Source organism: Vipera ursinii, assembly GCF_947247035.1.
Source record: "Vipera ursinii genome assembly, chromosome: 1".
In the NCBI taxonomy this organism is placed as follows: domain Eukaryota; kingdom Metazoa; phylum Chordata; class Lepidosauria; order Squamata; family Viperidae; genus Vipera; species Vipera ursinii.
The window spans coordinates 159,056,456-159,076,938 of NC_139512.1; the positions used below are offsets into that span (position 1 = coordinate 159,056,456).

Consider the following 20,483-nt stretch of genomic DNA (forward strand, 5'->3'; position numbering starts at 1 on the left):
GCAAAGGAAAAACCATATTGCTCTCAAATGTAAAGAAAAAGCATTTGTTCCTTTAGGGGAAATGGTATTTATTTTCACAAGAGAAAGAAGTACAGTCAAGTTGTTACATCCATGCCTGTCTTCCACTAATCCTTAAAACTCTATATTGTCAGAATCATCCATTTACTTAAATATAAAAAATTATTACCTATACAGATAGTCCTTGACTTATAACCACAATTGGGACCACTTACTTTTTTTGCCATGGTTGTTAAGTGAATCACATGGTCTTTAAGCAAATCCAGCTTTCCCCACTGATTTAATTTGCCTGATGCCAGCTGGAAAGGTCACAAAAAGCGATCTCATGTCCCTGGGATGCTGCAACCATTGTAAATACAAGCTGGTTGCCAAGTGCCTGAATTTTGATCATGTAACCATGGGGATGATGTGACAGTTGTAGGTGTAAGGACCGTTCATATCTTTTTCAGTGCCATCTTATTTGAATAGTTGCTAAATGAATCATTGTAAATGAAGGACTACAATACAGTAAACCATTGATGTAATGGACTAATCTACTAAATTGTAAATGGGATTTTACTCCTGTGGAAAATGTATAAGATAATATAACGTTAAATATAAAAGTCCATCTGGGTACACAAGCAAAATTGACTACATCATGTCAAGTAATAAAACCGTATTCTGCAATTGTACTGTCATCAATTGTTTTAACATTGGAAGTATGAGCTAAAGTGAAGATAGACTGTAGAAAAGACCATCTGAAAATGATAAAGATTTCACAAAAAACAAAAATAAAAAGTGATAAACTTTTAGAGAACAGTGATTTTGAGATTAATGTATCAAATCGCTTTGCTCTATTGCAAGATTTGGAAGAGATGAACATTATGGACCAAAATGAACAAACAGTCAAAAACATCCTTGAATCTGCTACATCTACAGCACCACCGGAAAAACATTTTGCAGTCAAAAATCTCTGATGAAACTATTGATTTAATGAAAAAACAACAATGAAGAAATACATCATTTTAATGCAAAGCTTGTGAAAAAGGCAATTGAAGAAAACAAAGGGATTAATAGAGCAAATGCAAGTTTATAAATACAAGAAAGGTTTTTTTGCACTAAAACATGAAGATGGCTCTGTGTGTAGAACAAGACAAGATATATTAGAAATAACTGGAAAATTCTATTCAAAGCTATACAAAGATCAAGATCACTCAAAAGTAACAACACCCATAAAAGAGGAAATGCCAGATATCCTCGTGGAGGAAGTATCAAGTCCCATAAAATCAATGAAAAATGGCAAAGCTTCAGGAAATGACCGTGTTATGGTTGAAATGCTGAAAGCTGATGGTCACAGTTTACACAAAATACTAGCAAAATTATACGCAAGATGCCTCAGAGAAGAAAAAATACCTGATGCATGGAAAAATGCTGATTTGATTCTTATACACAAGAAAGGGACCCAAGATGATTTAAAGAACTATCGCCCAATAAGTCTTCTTTCAGTCATGTACAAGGTTTTCACCAAGATAATAGCAAAAAAGAATATTGAAAACATTGAATGATGCACAGCCAAAGATGCAGGCAGGTTTCAGAAGTGGTTACAGCACAATGGATCACAACCAGGTTGTTCAGCAAGTCATTGAAAGGCACAATGAGTATACCATGCATCTGTGCATAGCTTTCATTGACTACGAAAAGACGTTTGGACTCAGTATTCCAGCAAGCAATAATTAAGGCATTGTTCAACCAAGCTGTAGACACTATTTACATAAACTTACTACAACCAATATATGAAAAAACAATGGCAACAATTTGCTTTAATGATCTTCAAGTAGAAATCAACATAGAATGAGGTGTATGTCAAGGTGATACAATATCACCTATCCTTTTCTCAGCCTGCCTTGAAGAAGTATTTTGCAAACTAGACTGCTCAAAAGATGGAATAAAAATCGCTATTTAAATCACTTAAGATTTGCAGCTGATGTTGTTCTCTTCTCACAAGACCCAGAAGAGCTACAAAGACACATACAAGAGTTGCACAAGGCAGGAGAACCATTTGTCTTAAAAAATAAACCCGAAAAAGAGCCAGTTTATGTTTAATAAATTTACAAAAGAAAGATTTTTTTTATATATCTGGAGAAGACCTAGACATAGTAGACCATTACATATACCTTGGCCAATGGATATAATAAAGGAAATTGAACAGTGTGTAAAATGTGGTTGGCAGGCATTCAGCAAGTGAAGCATAATTTTCAAGAACAACCTCTCCTTATGCCTGAAAAGTTTTCAATTAGTGTAGGCTACTTGCTCTATCATATGCCAGTGAAACATGGACACTAACCTCACAATAGGTACAAAAGCTACGAGTGGCGCAAAAAGCCATGGAAAGATACATGCTCGGCATCACAGGACAAGATAAACACCTCCACGTGGATTAGAGAACAAACTAAAGTATACGGTATCAAGAGAATAAAAGAATTGAAATGGAAATGGGCTGGTCATATAGCAAGAAGAACCAATGGCAGGTGGACCAAGGCAGTCATTGAATGGATTCCACTTGATAAAACGCATCCATGAAAGAGACCAAAAACAAAAAGGATCAACGACATCAGCAAGTACTGGAGGCTCAATTGGCAAAAAAATAGCTCAGGACCATATTGGTTGGAAACATGCAGAAGAGGCCTTCATCCTGCACTGGATAGACAATGGCTAAAATGATGATAATGATAATGTATGTAACATGCATGGAGATTTTTTTGGATTGATTTGCCAAAATCTGTTCATTGAGGGAAAGTCCAAGCTCAGATTTTATCTATCAGCCAATGTCTGCTGAATTGACTGAATTGGCTTTCTGTATTTCAATTTTTTCCTCCCATCGCCCAATTGCTTGAAAGGCTTTCTAGAAATTCTGCAATTCTAAATGTATCTCCCTCCAAACCTGCTCTATTATTTTTTTCCACGTTATTATAAAACAAACAAATATTCATTCGGGAAATTTTTATGGATTATTTTTTTAAGTCGTACATTGACGTAATGTTAACATTTGGCTAGAGAGCAATTTACTTGTTACACTACACTTAACAGTAATTTCTTCTGCTAATGTAGAAATAGTGTTTTCTCTCTCTGGAGTAATTCATTAAAAACTGAGATAAATTTTGGAAAGCTTGTTTTCTTTTTTAAACTCTAAATGAAGAGGAATATCCAAATTAAATGTAAATATATCACCCAGCTAATGATGTGTTTTGTGCTGACTTGACTGAAATTGCTTTTCTGTTAAATTATTGTTTATAAATAAGAAAGTTATTTCAAAAAATAATTCTGTTGAAAAACTAGCAAAAATAAGCAAGATTATTAACACTAATTTAAAAGCTGGAGATGTTTTAATATATCATTACATATAAATACCCTCCAAACAATTCAAAAAATTAGACTGGACAGAATTTGATTTGATTTAATTCAATGCAAAGGATTTCACAAATATGTATTTGCTTGCTATGTATGTATATATAGCTATGATGCTACATATACCATCAAAATGAAATTTACATTAACAAGTAGTGAAATATATTAATTCAAACTGTGTCAAAGAAAAATGCATTTTATAAACCTTTGATTCCAGAATCTTCCCACCTAATGAATAAATTAGGATTTCAGTGAATAAATTGTGTCTTCATGACCGGTGATTTAAATCTTTTTTTTTTTCAAATCAAATCCTGCTTGTTTCTTTATTTTAGCAGTCAGGGACAGTTAGTTGCAACCTACTGAAAATAAATCCTGAAGCTATTACAGGATTTAACATAGAAATCTGTGAAGCGACCTCTATTTCATGTTAAAACTAGGGCCATATGCTTATTCCATGTGGTTCAACATCAGCTATTCCTTCTTTTCAGTCTTCATTTTTGCTCTGATCTTTGTCTACTGTGAGTTTTGGAGAATGTGAACATTTGCATATTTTTAAGAACTTTTGAGTTTGTCTAACATAGATATTTTGTTTTTCTTGTTTTACATTAATAAGCTGCCTGATTTTTTAGGCCATGTACATGGGGTGGGGAAGAGGATAATTTTCATTTTATCCCCAATATTGAACGAAGTGAAATCCAGTATGGTGTAATGGTTTGTGTGCTGGACTATTACAGATGCAAGATCCCTGGTTCTAATCCCCCAGTAGATATAAAAGCTGCCTGCCTGACTTAGAAAGCGCTATTTTCTCCCAGACCTAGAGAAGGAAGTATAAAAAAACCATCTTTCTCCCAATCCAAATTGGACCTCCAGTGGATTGATATGTGTCAACATCAATAACAACAAGATAAATTAAACTCAAAGAATATTGCAGATTGAATGGCATTTGATCCACATCATTGTTATTCTGTAGTACTTGAATTAGTTTGACAGATTTTAAGAAGTTACACATTCTCTATTAAATTACAAATAATAAATCTTCACCACTGTAGTTATATTATCAAAAAAATACCTATTTATACAACCAAGTACATAAATACCTACAGCTAAAAAGAACATACTACTGCATTTTGATACATACTGGTGGAATTTGTTTAAGTTCAAAAGAAACTAGTCCCTTTTTTCCAGGGCAGTAAAACCCAATGATAATCTGACAATCATTAATGTGGCAATCCTGTTTTCAAAACAAACAAACAAACAAACAAACAAACCAATCGTACACTCCAAAATATAAACCTTTGAAATAGAACATTTTCTTACTTACATATTCAGGTTTTAATTTCTTGTCACCTCCTCGTACAGCCACTTTTTCTAATTTGTCTATAATGGGCATGATCATTTCCTCATCTTTTAGTCTAAGTTCTTCATGTATTATTTCAATGTCACGAACCGGCTCCACGCTTCCTTCAATGTGCGTGATATCATCATCATCAAACGATCCTTTGTGGAAGCAAAAGTGGGTTGTTAAAAGCAATATTCTTAGCTAGCAAAAACGCACTCAAAGTACCCTAAAATGTCACAAACACAGTAGACACAAATAGTCGCACAAAACAAACCCAGGACAGGGGTAAAAATTAAGACCCAGCACAATCCAGTAGTCATGGCTGCGAGGGCAGAACACAATAATATTTTAAATTTTCCAGGGTTCTTTTTTTTATTTTTTTGAGTCCGAATCAACATCATCTCATAATGTCTTAGAGCTGGTTGAGAAAAAAAATGTTTTTATATCTCATTTGATAAACACAGAGGCTTAGAATAAAGTAAACACTGAAAGTGTTGTCAGGAAGTTCCGTCAAAGAATGGTGAAGTTCTCTAGTATAGTAATGGGTTTCCAAGGGAAACAGAATTTACGAAAAGAAAGGGGGGGGCAAGGGCCTTAAATCATCTGGCAGACCTCTTCTCTGCTTCCAACTACTTTATCACTATGGTTCTGACGGTGATTAGATAATGAACCACTCAGACACACAATTTACACAGCAGCTAATTTCATCGGTCTGATTTGAGGGTATGGTTTTTAGGGGGCCATCAAAGAAGCAGATGAAGGTGCATTTGTCATATATGAGTGACAACCATTCACGCTATCTCAACAAAATGGTGCTGGCCCTTATTAGAAACACATGCTATTATCACATATTTAAAGTGCAGCTGAAGCCATAATTTCAAATTGCCAACTGGAAACATAAGGGTAAAACAACCAGATATTACTGAAGCATGTGTACTGACTTTATGCCCTTCTGAAGACATAATGTGGCAACATAATTCAACTGGGATACTCTTGAGTTATCAATAAAGAATCGCATGAAAACAAAAATTAAACATTTATTAATAGCAAACTATAATTTAAATTGTAGGCTTATTCATGAATAATTCATGATGAAATTTTTTGACACCATGTAATAGCAGAATCAACCCACTAACTTCAGGCACAATGCTTTAAACACAGTTTAGCATGGTTACAACACTTTTAGTGTTGCCAATTATAATAACCTCCTGATTAAAAAAAAATCTTATGACCCAATTCTTTTTTCTAATTGAATTTGGATAGTGAAATTTAACGCTGTACTCTGAAACACCTAGGCTACATGAAAAACAAAACCTCCCGTGTATTTCTGAAAAGATGTCAGCCACACATCAGACCAATTCATGTCACCTTCTCCTTCCTTGTGTGAGGAATATCACTGTGTCTTCATTTTGAAAACTGTGCATGTTAAAACTAATCTTTTCCCTTCTAATTATACAACTGAAAAATACAGGCAGCAGCTTGTCATCTGGTATTTTTTTCCCCCCAAAAAACATTGTGAGGTACAATTTTTTCCTGACATTGCTCAGCTCAGTTCAAGTGGCCACATATGCCTTCGCGGGTCAATACTAATCCTTTGAAGTGTTTATTTTTTTTTTAAAAAAAAAAGAAAAATGAAAACATGTGAAGATCTTTTAATGCTTACAACCAGCACTGGTTAATCAGACCAATTTATTCTGCAATAACAGCATTTTCAAAATATCTAAAAAGAAACTCATCAGGTAAAATAATATGAGATGATGATGATGGTGGTGGTGATTTGCATTCCCCACCTTGATCCTACTTTACAGGTGGGTGTTTGGAACCACTCAAATGGTACCGCCCCAGACGCTTAATGGATCCCCAGAGGTTCCAGGCGGCGCTGGGGTCCCCACCTGCCTCCCTTGCTCACAGCTCGGCCGAGGCCTTAGTGGAAGCCTGGGAAAGGACGGCCACTGAGGCCCTTGACCGAGTTGTACCCCTGCGGCCCCTGACCCGGTGCAGATCCCGTCGAGCTCCATGGTTCTCTGCGGAGCTCCGGGAGATGAAGCGTCGGAGACGGGGCCTAGAGAGCGGTTGGAGGTCCAGCCGATCCGAACCCGACCGATTGCGACTAAGAGCCTATATTAGGTCTTATCTCGCTGCAATTAGGGAGGCGAGGTCCAACCACTTCGCCACCCTTATTGCGTCCGCAGATAATCGCCCGGCTGCCCTGTTTAGGGTGACTCGCTCCCTCCTAAATCAGGAGGTGAGGGAGGATCCCTTGCAGGGACGTGCCGAGGAGTTTAACCAACATCTGTCGGACAAAATCGCTCGGATTCGGACCGGTCTGGACTCTGACTGGGCAGAGTCTTGACGATCAGGACACGGGTGGTCTTGTCGATATCACCTGGGAGGAGTTTGATTCTGTGACTCCGGAGGAAGTGGACAGGATCATGGGGAGGCTGAGCACCACCACATGTTTACTGGACCCGTGCCCTTCCTGGCTGGTTTATGCAGCCCGGGAGAGGACACGCAGCTGGTTCCAGGCAGTTATATCGGCTTCTTTGAGTGAGGGTATCTTCCCCGCCGTCTTGAAGGAGGCGGTGGTGAGGCCTCTCCTCAAGAAGCCTGCCCTGGACCCGGCTGTATTGAACAACTTTCGTCCTGTCTCCAACCTTCGCTTTCTTGCGAAGGTTGTTGAGAGTGTGGTGGCGCATCAGCTCCCTCTGGTCCTGGATGAAGCGGATTATCTAGACCCGTACCAATCGGGTTTCAGGCCCGGGCACAGCACGGAGACGGCATTGGTCGCGCTGGTGAATGATCTCTGGAGGGCTCGGGACAGGGGTCATTCCTCTGTCCTAGTCCTATTAGACCTCTCGGCGGCTTTCGATACCATCGACCATGGTATCTTGCTGCGGCGTCTCAGGGGATTGGGAGTGGGAGGCACAGTTTTACAGTGGTTCTCCTCCTATCTCTTGGGACGTTCGCAGTCGGTGTTGGCAGGGGGGCAGAGGTCGACCGCGAGGTCTCTCATTTGTGGAGTTCCTCAGGGGTCGGTCCTCTCGCCTCTCCTGTTCAACATCTACATGAAGCCGCTGGGTGAGATCATTCGTGGCTTTGGAGTTGGGTATCATCAGTATGCTGATGATACCCAACTTTTCTTTTCGACCCCAAACCACCCCAGTGATGCCCTCAACGTGATGTCCCGTTGCCTGGAGGCGGTTCGGGTCTGGATGGGGAGGAACAGACTCCAACTCAACCCCGACAAGACTGAGTGGCTTTGCATACCTTCATCCCGGGTTTATTCGGACATTCCACCTCTGGCTATGGGGGGTGAACTATTACCCCCCGTAGATAGGGCTCGCAACTTGGGGGTCCTCCTAGATTCACGGCTCACCTTGGAAGACCATATAGGAGCTGTGACTAGGGGGGCCTTCGCACAGGTTCGCCTGGTGCGTCAGTTGCGGCCCTATCTTAGCCGGGATGATCTATGCACGGTCACTCATGCGCTCGTGTCCTCTCGTCTGGACTACTGCAACGCTCTCTACATGGGGCTGCCCTTGAGGACCACCCGGAAGCTCCAACTGGTACAGAATGCAGCCGCGAGAGTGGTGTTGGGAGTCTCCCGATACTCCCACGTTACACCTCTGCTCCGTGAGCTGCATTGGTTGCCAGTTGTCTTCCGGGTGAGATTCAAGGTACTGGTAACGGTGTTCAAAGCACTCCATGGCATGGGGCCGGAGTACCTCAGGGAACATCTGCTGCCGGCATCAAGCTCCCTGCGCCCTGTGCGTTCCCACAGAGAGGGCCTCCTCAGGGTGCCACCAATCAGAGAATGTCGATTGGTGGCCCCCAGGGGGAGATCCTTCTCTGTGGGCGCTCCGGAGCTGTGGAATCAGCTACCGGTAGAGCTCCGGATGGCGCCCGATCTTCGCTCCTTTCGTCGCGATCTTAAGACATTTCTGTTTGTACAAGCTGGCCTAGCCTGATGGGGATTGCTGGGGTTGTTTTATCTTTGGTCTTTTAATTTTTCTTGGGGTTTTTAGCACTGTATTTCCATTGTTTTTAACTAGGGCAATTGTTTAATCTTTTTTAATGTTTGTATTTGCTATTTTATTCTGCCCTGTGAACCGCCCTGAGTCCTCAGGGAGAAGGGCGGTATATAAATGTTATTAAATTAAATTAAATTAAATTTCCTTCCTTCCCAAGCTCTAGCTTGTATTTTCGTTACCCCTTGACCATAATAGTAAAAGGAAGTATTTAGGTGTTTTCTTGTCACTTTACCATCTCATTTATTCGTCCTATGACTGATATTTTTTTGTCCCTGTGCTTTCATCTCTTAAATATTTGAGAATTTTTTTAGACACATGTTTTATTCCAACTTTGTATGGATTTACATTTAACATTTTAATCATGCAAAGAACTGTTGGGATCTTGCCAAAATTGAGGAAGTGCTTTTACTTTACAGTCCGGTTTTTAGCGGGGCTTATCCTAATGGAAGTAAGGTCAGAACTTTAAAAGAATTCCAAAGAAAAATAAAGAGCTGCCAAAAATTAAGCAAAGACACTTGACTGATTACAGGAAATTAATTAATGCATTTAATTTATTAAATTAACAAAGTTGCTCTTTGATATTTATTTAATCTTAATTTAGGAAGATTAGTTACATAACTTGTCTTTTAGAAGTAAAATTTAACTACAGAATTTAGTAGATTCCACTTGATCAAATTGTTTGAAATATGTTTTATAAACATAACTATAATTATAATTTATCCCCTAGATTAGAAAAGGCTTTTCTTTCTTAAATTCAATTAAAATCTGCTTTTTTTCTAATCCAAACCGTTACTTCACATCCTCTCTCACTCTGAACTAATAAAGAAAAACTTTAGACCATCTTTTATGTAATAACTTTTAAGATACTTATATTGTCATTCCTCTTCTTTCCCATCCCTTTTCTCTTTTCAGGTATAAACATTCCCAAATCTTTCAAGCTCTTTTTGTAAGCCAATTTCTAGTGTCAATTCCTTTTCTTCACAAAACCTATTCCAGGTTGTGTGAAAGCTCCTTAGGCAAACACAGTGTCAAAATACACATTCAACTTACTTAGCTACAAACTGGTAGTAACTGTTATTTAAAATTAGATTTTAAACTAATCAATCAGAATATACCCAGAGTATCTAATGGTAGCGACTGGATTAAAAATTACAATCTTTCTGGGGGGAAAACAGAAAGGTTTATTTTAAACCTAAAATTTCACTATTCACATATAAAAAGAGGAAATTAATCTACCATCTTGAAAAAATAATCACTATGATTTTAGCTTTCCATGCACCCAGAAGTACAATTCCAGTTACTGATCAAATACAAATTGTATTTGCAACATCTAGCTGCCCACACTGCTATCTATACGGAGTTGGATACAATGTTCTTCGCAGTATAATATAATAACATAACACTATAACGTAGTTCCCTTTCATGGATTACTGCCTTGTCGTGGCGAAGGGGCTTGCGTAATTCAATGAAGCTATGAGCTATGCCGTGCAGGGCCACCCAAGACGGAAAGGTCATAGCAGAGAGTTCTGACAACGTGATCCACTGGAGAAGGAAATGGCAACCCACTCCAGTATCTTTGCCATGAAAACCCTATGGACAGTACCAAAAGGCAAAACGATATGACGCTGGAAGATGAGCCCCTCAGGTCGGAAGGCGTCCAATATGCTACTGGGGAAGAGCAGAGGGCTAGTACTAGTAGCGCCAGAAAGAATGAAGCGACTGGGCCAAAGCCGGAAGGACGCTCAGCTGTGGATGTGTCTGGTGGTGAAAGGAAAGTCCGATGCTGTAAAGATTTTTTCTCCATAGGAACCTGGAATGTAAGATCCATGAATCAAGGAAAGCTGGACGTGGTCAAACAAGAGATGACAAGACTGAACATCGACATCTTAGGTATCAGCGAACTAAAATGGACAGGAATGGGTGAATTTAATTCAGATGACCATCAGGTATACTACTGCGGGCAAGAATCCCTCAAAAGAAATGGAGTAGCCTTCATAGTCAATAAAAGAGTAGGAAAAGCAATACTGGGATACAATCCTCAAAATGACAGAATAATCTCAGTTCAAATCCAAGGCAAACCATTCAATATCACAGATGTCCAGGTCTATGCCCCAACCACCAATGCTGAAGAGGATAAAATTGACCGGTTCTATGATGCCCTACAGCACCTTATAGAGATAACACCCAAAAATGATGTCCTTATCATCATGGGGGATTGGAATGCTAAAGTAGGAAGCCAAAAGATAACCAGAATAACAGGCAAGTTTGGCCTTGGAATATAAAATGAAGCAGGGCACAGGCTGATAGAATTTTGTCAAGAGAATACGATGGTCATAGCAAACACTCTTTTCCAACAACCCAAGAGACGGCTCTACACATGGACATCACCAGACGGTCAACACAGAAATCAGATTGACTATATGTTCTGCAGCTAAAGGTGGAGAAGCTCTATACAGTCAGTAAAAACAAGACCAGGAGCTGACTGTGGCTCAGACCATGAGCTTCTCGTTGCAAAGTTTAGGCTTAAACTGAAGAAAGTAGGGAAAAGCACTAGGCCACTCAGGTATGAATTAAATCATATCCCTGTTGAATATACAGTAAAGGTGACAAATTGATTTAAGGAATTAGATCTGATAGACAGAGTGCCTGAAGAACTATGGACAGAGGTTTGCAACATTGTACAAGAGGTAGCAATTAAAACCATCCCAAAGAAAAAGACATGCAAGAAAGCAAAATGGCTGTCTGAGGAAGCTTTGCAAATAGCTGAGGAAAGGAGGGAAGCGAAAGGCAAGGGAGAAAAAGAAAGATACGCCCAATTGAATGCAGAATTCCAGAGAATAGCTAGAAGAGATAAGAATGCCTTCTTAACAGTGCAAAGAAATAGAAGAAAACAATAGAATAGGGAGGACCAGAGATCTTTTCAAGAAAATTGGAGAGATGAAGGGAACGTTTCATGCAAAAATGGGCATGATAAAGGATCAAAATGGCAGGGACCTAACAGAGGCAGAAGAGATTAAGAAGAGGTGGCAAAATTACACAGAAGAACTATACAAGAATGAGCTTAATGTCCCTGATAATCACAATGAGGTGGTCACTGACCTCGAGCCAGACATCCTAGAAGGTGAAGTGAAGTGGGCCTTAGAAAAGCTGAGCAACAACAAAGCTAGTGGAGGTGACAGTATTCCAGTTAAGCTATTCAAAATCTTAAAAGACGATGCAGTAAAAGTGCTACACTCAATTTGCCAACAAATATGGAAAACTCAACAGTGGCCACAGGATTGGAAAAGATCAGTTTACATTCCAATTCCAAAGAAACGCAGTGCTAAAGAATGTTCAAACTATCGCACCATTGCACTTATTTCTCATGCTAGTAAAGTTATGCTTAAAATCCGACAAGCTAGAATCCAGTAGTATGTGGATTGAGAACTACCAGAAGTACAGGCAGACTTTCGAAGAGGCAGAGGAACTAGAGATCAAATTGCCAACATACGCTGGATCATGGAGAAAGCTAGAGAGTTCCAGAAAAATATCTACTTCTGCTTCATTGACTATGCTAAAGCCTTTGATTGTGTGGATCATAACAAACTGTGGCAAGTTCTTAAAGAGATGGGAGTACCCGACCATCTTATTTGTCTCTTGAGAAACCTATATGTGGGCCAAGAAGCAACAGTGAGAATTGGACACTGAACCACTGATTGGTTCAAAATTGGGAAAGGAGTCCGGCAAGGTTGTATACTGTCACCTTGCTTATTTAACATACTGTATACGCAGAGCACATCATGAGAAAGGCAGGGCTAGATGAATCAAAAATTGGAATTAAGATTGCCGGAAGAAATATCAACAACCTAACATATGCAGATGATACCACTCCAAAGCAGAAAGTGAAGAACCAAAGAGCCTTTTGTTGCGGGTGAAGAAGGAGTGTGCAAAAGTTGGGTTGAAACTCAACATTAAGACAACCAAGATCATGGCATCCGGCCCTCTTAATTCCTAGCAAATAGATGGGGAAGAAATGGAGGTAGTGACAAGATTTTATTTTCCTGGGCTCCAAGATCACTGCAGATGGGGACTGTAGCCAAGAAATTAAAAGACTCTTGCTCCTCAGGAGGAAAGCCATGGCAAATCCAGACAGCACACTAAAAAGCAGACATCACCCTGTCAACAAAAGTGCATATAGTCAAAGCTATGGTCTTCCCAGTTGCAATGTATGGCAGTGAAAGCTGGACCATAAAAAAGGCTGAGAGCCAAAGAATTGAGGCCTTTGAACTATGGTGCTGGAGAAGACTCCTGCGAATCCCTTGGACTGCAAGGCGATCAAACTGGTCAGTCCTAGAGGAGATCAACCCCGACTGCTCTTTAGAAGGCCAGATCCTGAAGCTAAAACTCAAATACTTTGGCCACCTAATGAGAAGGAAGGACTCACTGGAGAAGAGCCTAATGCTGGGAAAGATAGAGGGCAATAGAAGAAGGGGACGACAGAGAATGAGGTGGCTGGATGGAGTCACAGAAGCAGTAGGCGTGAGCTTAAATGGACTCCAGAAGATGGTAGAGGACAGGAAGACCTGGAGGAACATTGTTCATAGGGTCGCGATGGGTCGGACATGACTTCGCAGCTAACAAGAACAAAAATAATGTAGTTATCTTAATATTTAAATTTTATTCACTTTTATAAGAAATGTGTCATATATAGGTTTGTCTCAGAAAAACATTTTAAATATGATCCCTTAAATATGAGTGCAATTGTATGCATATTTTTGTACTTGCATTTTTAAAAACCAAGTATGCTAAAGGGATTGATAATGAAGATTTCAGGAGATACCACATGATAGTTTCAGCATAACTTGCTATGCTTAAATATTAAGCTGCACAAAAATGATCATTTTCCAGTGCCTTTGTATGACAGAGGTAGAGTCTCCGGTTTGTGTACCAAATATGGTTCATGAGGGTTTTTTTTTTTATCTAGCCACCCTTATTGCGTACCCAAAAATGTGAAATCATAGTTGCCAGTTCTCTGACTTTTATTGGCCTTCATATCCACTGAGTACTTCCCAAGAACCTGGGACATTGTAATGTATCACTGAAGTACATGTGCGGATCCAAGCAGCATGGCCTTTTATAATTGATAAGATGGAAATTCTGCCAGTGTGCATATTTTTAAGTACCCAGTATGGCACCCAGTGTACCAATACCCATGGAATCGTCATAGCCAGTTTATTAAATCTTACATTTTTAAAATTACTTTTGCTTTCTTTTGCCCTAGGCATTCTATTCCATTTGCAGGCTTTTATATTTTGTGGTTTTTCTCCAGTTCTGCTGTCTCTGAGTACTGCAATGTCCACTACCCAGGCCTTTTCTCTTTCTTATTGACATTTTGTTAAGTCTGGGGCATTATGTGGCAGGGTATTTTTTTATTGCACCCAAGGAACCTATTATTATTAATCTAAAACAGCCTATCCTTCAACTTCTCCTAATTCAAAGTTCTATGAATTGACTCTAAAATGTTTTCAATTAGTCTGCATGAAATTTTCCTTTAGACTGTATATTTTTTTTTGCTCTTTCAACAACTCACTTTTGAAGGCTGTTTCACAGTCTTAAAGATCACTATCATCTGTTTCACTTCAACAACAGCCCAGATATCATTTTCCTATAACACAATAAAAGAAGCATGGTTTCTGCAGGTATATATGTATTCTTCTACCCTGCTTCTTCCCATATTTTAACATGATAAATTCCATCTATATTTTATAGGCACCCTTTAAATTACAAGCTGCCTTGATACTATTTTACAATATGCACATACTTCTTCCATTTCTTACACCGTCCATATGACAATTATTTCAAAACATCCAGAGATTTTTGTCAATGCTTATGTTATACCTGTCAAGATCTGATGACTCTATGTTATGTATTCCTCAGAACAGAACCACTACACTTAGTTACAGGCTATCATCAACCAATTCATTCTCTTGCTAAAATCAAGTCATCCAATTACTCCTTGACTAATCAAGGCTGTTTTGGCTTTTTCTTTTTTCAAAAGGTACTCAACAGCATAAACAGTTCACTTACAAGAAATGGAAAGGGGCTAATCAGCAGAATTATTGTTTTGCTGCTACAATTTGCAGTATTTAAATGCAGTTGCTGATTGGACTGAAAGTTTTATGATACAGCAAAGGAAACTAGTTTGACTTAAATATGAAGCTGCCTACGTCTTGCCAACTGAAGGAAAGAAAAGCAAAAAACTAAAATGTTTGCAGCAATTCACTTTTTATACTTATGTATCTAAGCAAATGTTAAAGTATATAAAACAGATATGAATGTTCTTAAATTTCTAGGCATCCTTATCTTTCTATCTTTTCTAAATTTTCTGGTTTTATGTTCATGTTTCTACCACGAACAGACAGACTCTCCCTTTTGCTTCTAACACACTGAGGCTCAGAATTTAAAAATCCAAGTACTACAGCAACAGTTATTTTATTGATTAATCAATAAATATCAAGAGACTTATAAAAACAATTCTGAAAAAGCTAGAACATATTTTTCTATCATCTCCCCTGTGGAACTACTCCCCAATCAGTTCTAAGTGATCCATCCTCTTCCTGATAGTCTCTGATAAAATATTCAGCCCTCGAAATAATATGCAAGCTGATTCCCTACAAAAGTTTAACAATTGATCCTGAGTGTCTCAGTGTATCTTAGATTTCAAAAAGGACCTAGGCCATCAACTCTTACACAGAGTATAGTTTACCATCAAAGAAAATATGTACAATGTAGTCATAACAACATACTGACACATATACCCAATCTTTCTGCGAAAGGAACATACTTCCCATACTTTATCATAGAATCGGGTTTTTCAAACCATGCTCTAGAGAAAACACTTCTAAGGTGTTGAGGCACGTACCGGTAAATTGTTAAACACATTTCATTTCAGTCTGGGAAACTGATGTATTCTGTGCCAGCCACTACAAGAATTAGCACATTTAAGAGATGCTATGCCATCTTGGGCAGCAACATCCAGGACCCTTTCTCTCAAGCTTTTCTTGGCCTTCAGGCCTGCTTGAACTGGGAAAATGAACAGAAAATCCATATTGTACAACAACGTTTGTAACTGAAACAGCCCAAGTGTGAGAGGACTTGTTCAAAATCTGCTCTTCAAACAACTTTGGTGATAGAATCTTCAGGCAATAATTAAATACTCTGTGCAATCTTTACATTTCTTAGGAGGAACTGCTTGCACCCCCAGTTGGGAACCCCTAATCTAAGGGGATGATGTTATTGTTATTAGGGTTAGCTATAGTATTGTTGGTCAAAGTAGTATTTATTATTTCACGTAATTAATGTTGGGGGGAGGTATCAAACTATCTGAAATGTCATGAGGGGGTTGATGAACTGAAGAGTTTGGGGACTCCTGGCTTAAATAGTCCTCTCTCTTTTCTTCTTTTCCTTTCCACTTACCTCTCCCTTCTCTTCTGCACCTAATTTTGTTTTCCTCTATTTCCATCTTTTCCCAGCAGTTACTTTCCTGCACCTATCTACATAAATAGAAGCATAAAGAGCTGCACTGCTCCACAATATGAACTGGTGCTTGAAGTTATGAATGTAATTCTAATGTCTCTGCAGTCTCTAAATAAGAAAACAAGAGACGACACTTTAAACAAAGTTTAAAGAAGAAACACCAGCAGAAAAACATACCAACTAGGAAACAAAAATAAATATTAAGAAGTTCAGTGAACTGATAAGATGGCATGCATCGATACATTCATCAAATGAAAGGGCAAATTAAAAAGTATTGGGAAAGAAGGATCTCTCATCTATGATTTATAAGCGATAGATGTGATCTATGCAAAATAGATATCTAGTCTTGATTAGAATAAAACTATCTGCAGACACTTGAAAAATACTACTTTTCATCTTCCTTTTTCCTCTCAAGCAACAGGCCAATAGATAATTTTTTAAGCAGCTTAATTGTGCAGATAGGTGAGTAGCCTTGGACATGATTCGTTTTGTGGCTTTTCTTTACATTTCTTTTATCTGTTGCTTTTACCAAGATGTAGGTTGGCAGATTTGGTCCTGCAAGTTGGGCAGCCATATAAATTAAATACATCCATCTTTGGATTGTAGGGGGGTTTTGGACACATTACACAAAGACCAAATCTTCTACAGAAGACTCTGATGCTGGAAAAGGTTCAAGGAAAGAGAAGAAGAAGATGACCAGCAGCAAGGTTGATGAACTCAGGCAGAGTGATGATGGGTGCACCATTCAATGACCTGAAGGAGCAGGTTAGAAAAAGATCATCAAGTATGTAATGTATTCCATTCTGAACCTTGGAATTGAAATTAGCCATTCTGCCTGGGATCTTTGAATCCGGATAATTTGATTCTGTAGATTAATGTTGTTGGAAGTAAATTTGATGGTGTAATTTTCACTCGCGATACAGAAATCTGGGGTTTAATTCTTCATCAATACAGCATCGTAATTTTTCTTTCAAATAGCAAAGTAATCAATTGCAAATCTGAGTTTCTCAGAGCAGTAGGAAACTATGTTAGATTTAGCTAGAGATAAAACATCACCACAGTCCAGAATTTAACTGAAATTTAGGAAGGAATCCAAAATATTCAGTTGCACGGCTATTACAAAAACTCATCATTTCTACAAAAATAATGTAGTTCTATAAATGACAAAACATTAAAACTTTGTGTTGGTTTCTTCCATAACCCGGAACAGCTTATATCAGCATCAGAGATGAAATGTATTTAAAAAGAAAAACAAAAAAAACACAACCAAATATATGCAGTTCACAAAGCTGGCAGTACAAGGATACGGTACAAACTGGGGGCTACATACTAATCTAACCTCTATTATTGTTATTTCAAATCTTTGGTTTTTTAAAAAAAAGTTTGATCCCTTCTATTCATAGCTAATGGTCCCCTTCATTTAGAAAAGTTATCTCTGTGGTAGGCAAACAAGTTATCTCTGTGTTGGACCTTATTGGATGTTTCCTGCTTGCATGTTTGCAAAATATAACCATATTATGAATTGCTGTCTCCTATTATTTACACAAGGGTTACATCTTATAACAGATCAGGGTCACTTTTTCAGATTAACTCTACAGTGGCCTCTCCCTTATTACTTCAGGGAGACGCCACTCTAGAATTAATTTTAAAAAGTGACCCTGAAGCACAATCATCGTTGCTGTTTAATTGTGTTCAATTGTTAAGCCATGTTTGAATCTTCACAATCACATGGACCATAGCACGCCACTGTCCTCTGTCTTCCACTATCTCCAGAGTTTGTCCAAATTTATGTTCGTAATCATCTAGGGACCTAAAAACTCTGGCTTTCAAGTCGCAGCCTTGGCATCAATCATCCAACTTATGTAAGGGAAATTGAAGACTCTTAATACTACAAAAACAAACAAACACAAAACAAAAGAGCCTTGGTGGAGCAGTGGACTAATGCCTCCTTAAGTAACACCAGCTGCCTGCAATTAGTGCAGGTTCGCATCCCACCAGGCTCAAGGTTGACTCAGCCTTCCATCCTTCCGAGGTAGGTAAAATGAGGACCCAGATTGTTGGGGGCAATTAAGCTGACTTTGTAATAATGCCGCTTGGGGTGTGTGTGAAAGCCCTAATAAGCAGGCATATAGAATGAAGGCTACTGCTAAGCTTGTAAGCCGTCCTGAGTCTTCGGAGAAGGGTGGGATATAAATGGAATTAAAATAAAAAAAAATAAAAAAAACCTTAAAGGTGCTTTTTCAGGAGGCAACTGGACTTTCTTGTTTTTCTTTGAAGACGTTTTGCTTCTCATCCAAGAAGTTTCTCCAGCTCTTTGTGGCAGCCCCTTAGATATTGAAACATCACCAGGAAATCTATTTGCCTATCACAAACCCATCTGTCTTAACAATTCAATCATCCAGAGCCAAAGCCTTCTACTTAATATCTCTTTTACCCTTGAACTGTGTCCTCCAAGATCCTGGTTCTTCTTGACAGTAAGGGAATTGCATTCCTAGGAAGGGATGAAACTATTACATCTGAGTTCTCTATATCTCTCTGGCTAGTTAAGTATCTCCAGTTCAGCCACCTTAGTTCAAGGGAATGGACTTGCTATGATCCAGGAGTTCATCACACGAAGCACATATAAAACCCTATACAGTATGTGAAACTTAGCAATAAAGAGTAAATACTACATTCAAGGAGTGCCATGAATTTTACGGTATGATGATCAACACTAAAATGTCAGCTTTTCATTTTGTGACAATAGATATGTATGGAAAATGGCATTCCAAAAAGTATCAAAGAATTTAAGGTTACTCTGTGTAATCTGCACACAGAAATTAGAAGTATTATAACAGCAGTTTTTGTAGCTAGATTAGTCAACAACTCAAAAGTGAAAAATGAAAGTCATTGACTAGCATCTTTGAAATAAAGCATTTTTCAAATACTTTGTAACTTCAATTCCATAGTGCTTCATAAAACATTAACTGGTTGTAATCATTTGCAGTGTAATTGTGGACATTTATATGCTTTTCTTATGCACAGAACATAGCTATTAGAGCTGAATGGTGATGGTGTGAAGTATAGGTTAGATTGGGTGAAATTAAAGTAAATTACTCAGGGATGTGGAATTCTGAAAATAGAAACAGTCAATGATTTGCAACCCTCTTGATGATCAGCTTCAACAGAACCCTAAATGGCAAGAACTTACATATTTTAAAGTTAACTAGTTTTTTTAATATTATGTATAAATACAGTTTAAATGGAAGTACTGACTTTGAAAATTATTATTTTCTTTGGTTTTTCAGTCTCTTTAGCCTAAGATTTTTTTATTAAACATTTTTATACTTTTAGGTTTTGACCAATTCTAAAAAGCAGGCAATGAAAAATTGTGCAGCAATATTTTAATATAAATATTTTATATACAGATTTTTACACACATAATATAGTATTAACTGGATTTCTAATAGGCCTGTCCAATATCTAACTATCAGTAAGCAAAAATTAGCACAGAAAAGTGATTTTACTATTTCAATACATGGAAATTTAATACTGATAATTGACAAAAGAAGTCTAGTAATCCATATTAAGATTAGCAAGATTCTGTTTTCTGTTTCCCATCTACATCAGGTGGAGGATTAATGAAATATCTATTCTGTCCCTTTGAAGACTAACATGAACTCAGATTCTATAATAACTGTCCTAATTGTCAGATATTTTTCAAAAATGTTGACAAGGGTCAGGAAAGTTGGCTTCTCTGTTGTTACAACAGCATGTCCAAAAGCAATATTTTTACAGGAAGTGACTGGCCTGGTAAACCTCAGCTACTTCACAGCCTGAATCACATAAGTTCTTCAGATTTCAATTACAGGTAACTGTTCACAGTTACAACAATAATGAAAAAAGTAACTTTACAACCAATTCACACATTCACAATCTTTACAAGTCTGTTAAGCTAAGGAAAAGGTGAAGGAAAAATAAAAGAACTTAGCAACCACTTCACTTAACAACCAAATGTCGGTCCAAATTGTGGGAGCTAAATGAGGACTGCTTTTATTGTCTTAAATTCATTTTTCAGATAAAATAGGATGTAAGAAGCACGACCAGAATCTAGCAATTCATCTACTGTAAAAGTCACTAATGGAAATATAGGAGATGCTAAGTTACACCCTAAATAAATGAAAAAAGGAATGCAATTGAAAGTTTTTTTCATTTCT

The 20,483-nt window shown here is 38.2% G+C and overlaps 1 protein-coding gene across 4 annotated transcripts in view; it reads right to left on the reverse strand.

Moving 5' to 3' along the window:
* OLA1 (Obg like ATPase 1) overlaps nucleotides 1–20,483 on the reverse strand; it is a 108,908-nt gene that overhangs the window by 52,267 nt on the left and 36,158 nt on the right. For 3 of the 4 annotated variants that reach the window (XM_083348098.1, XM_083348099.1, XM_083348097.1), the window contains exon 5: nucleotides 4,724–4,899. In XM_083348098.1, coding sequence (XP_083204224.1) covers nucleotides 4,724–4,899 — 176 coding nt within the window. Of the gene's footprint in view, nucleotides 1–4,723; nucleotides 4,900–14,341; nucleotides 14,366–20,483 lie in introns of those variants that run through there. The other variant, XM_083348100.1, reaches the window with a different exon arrangement.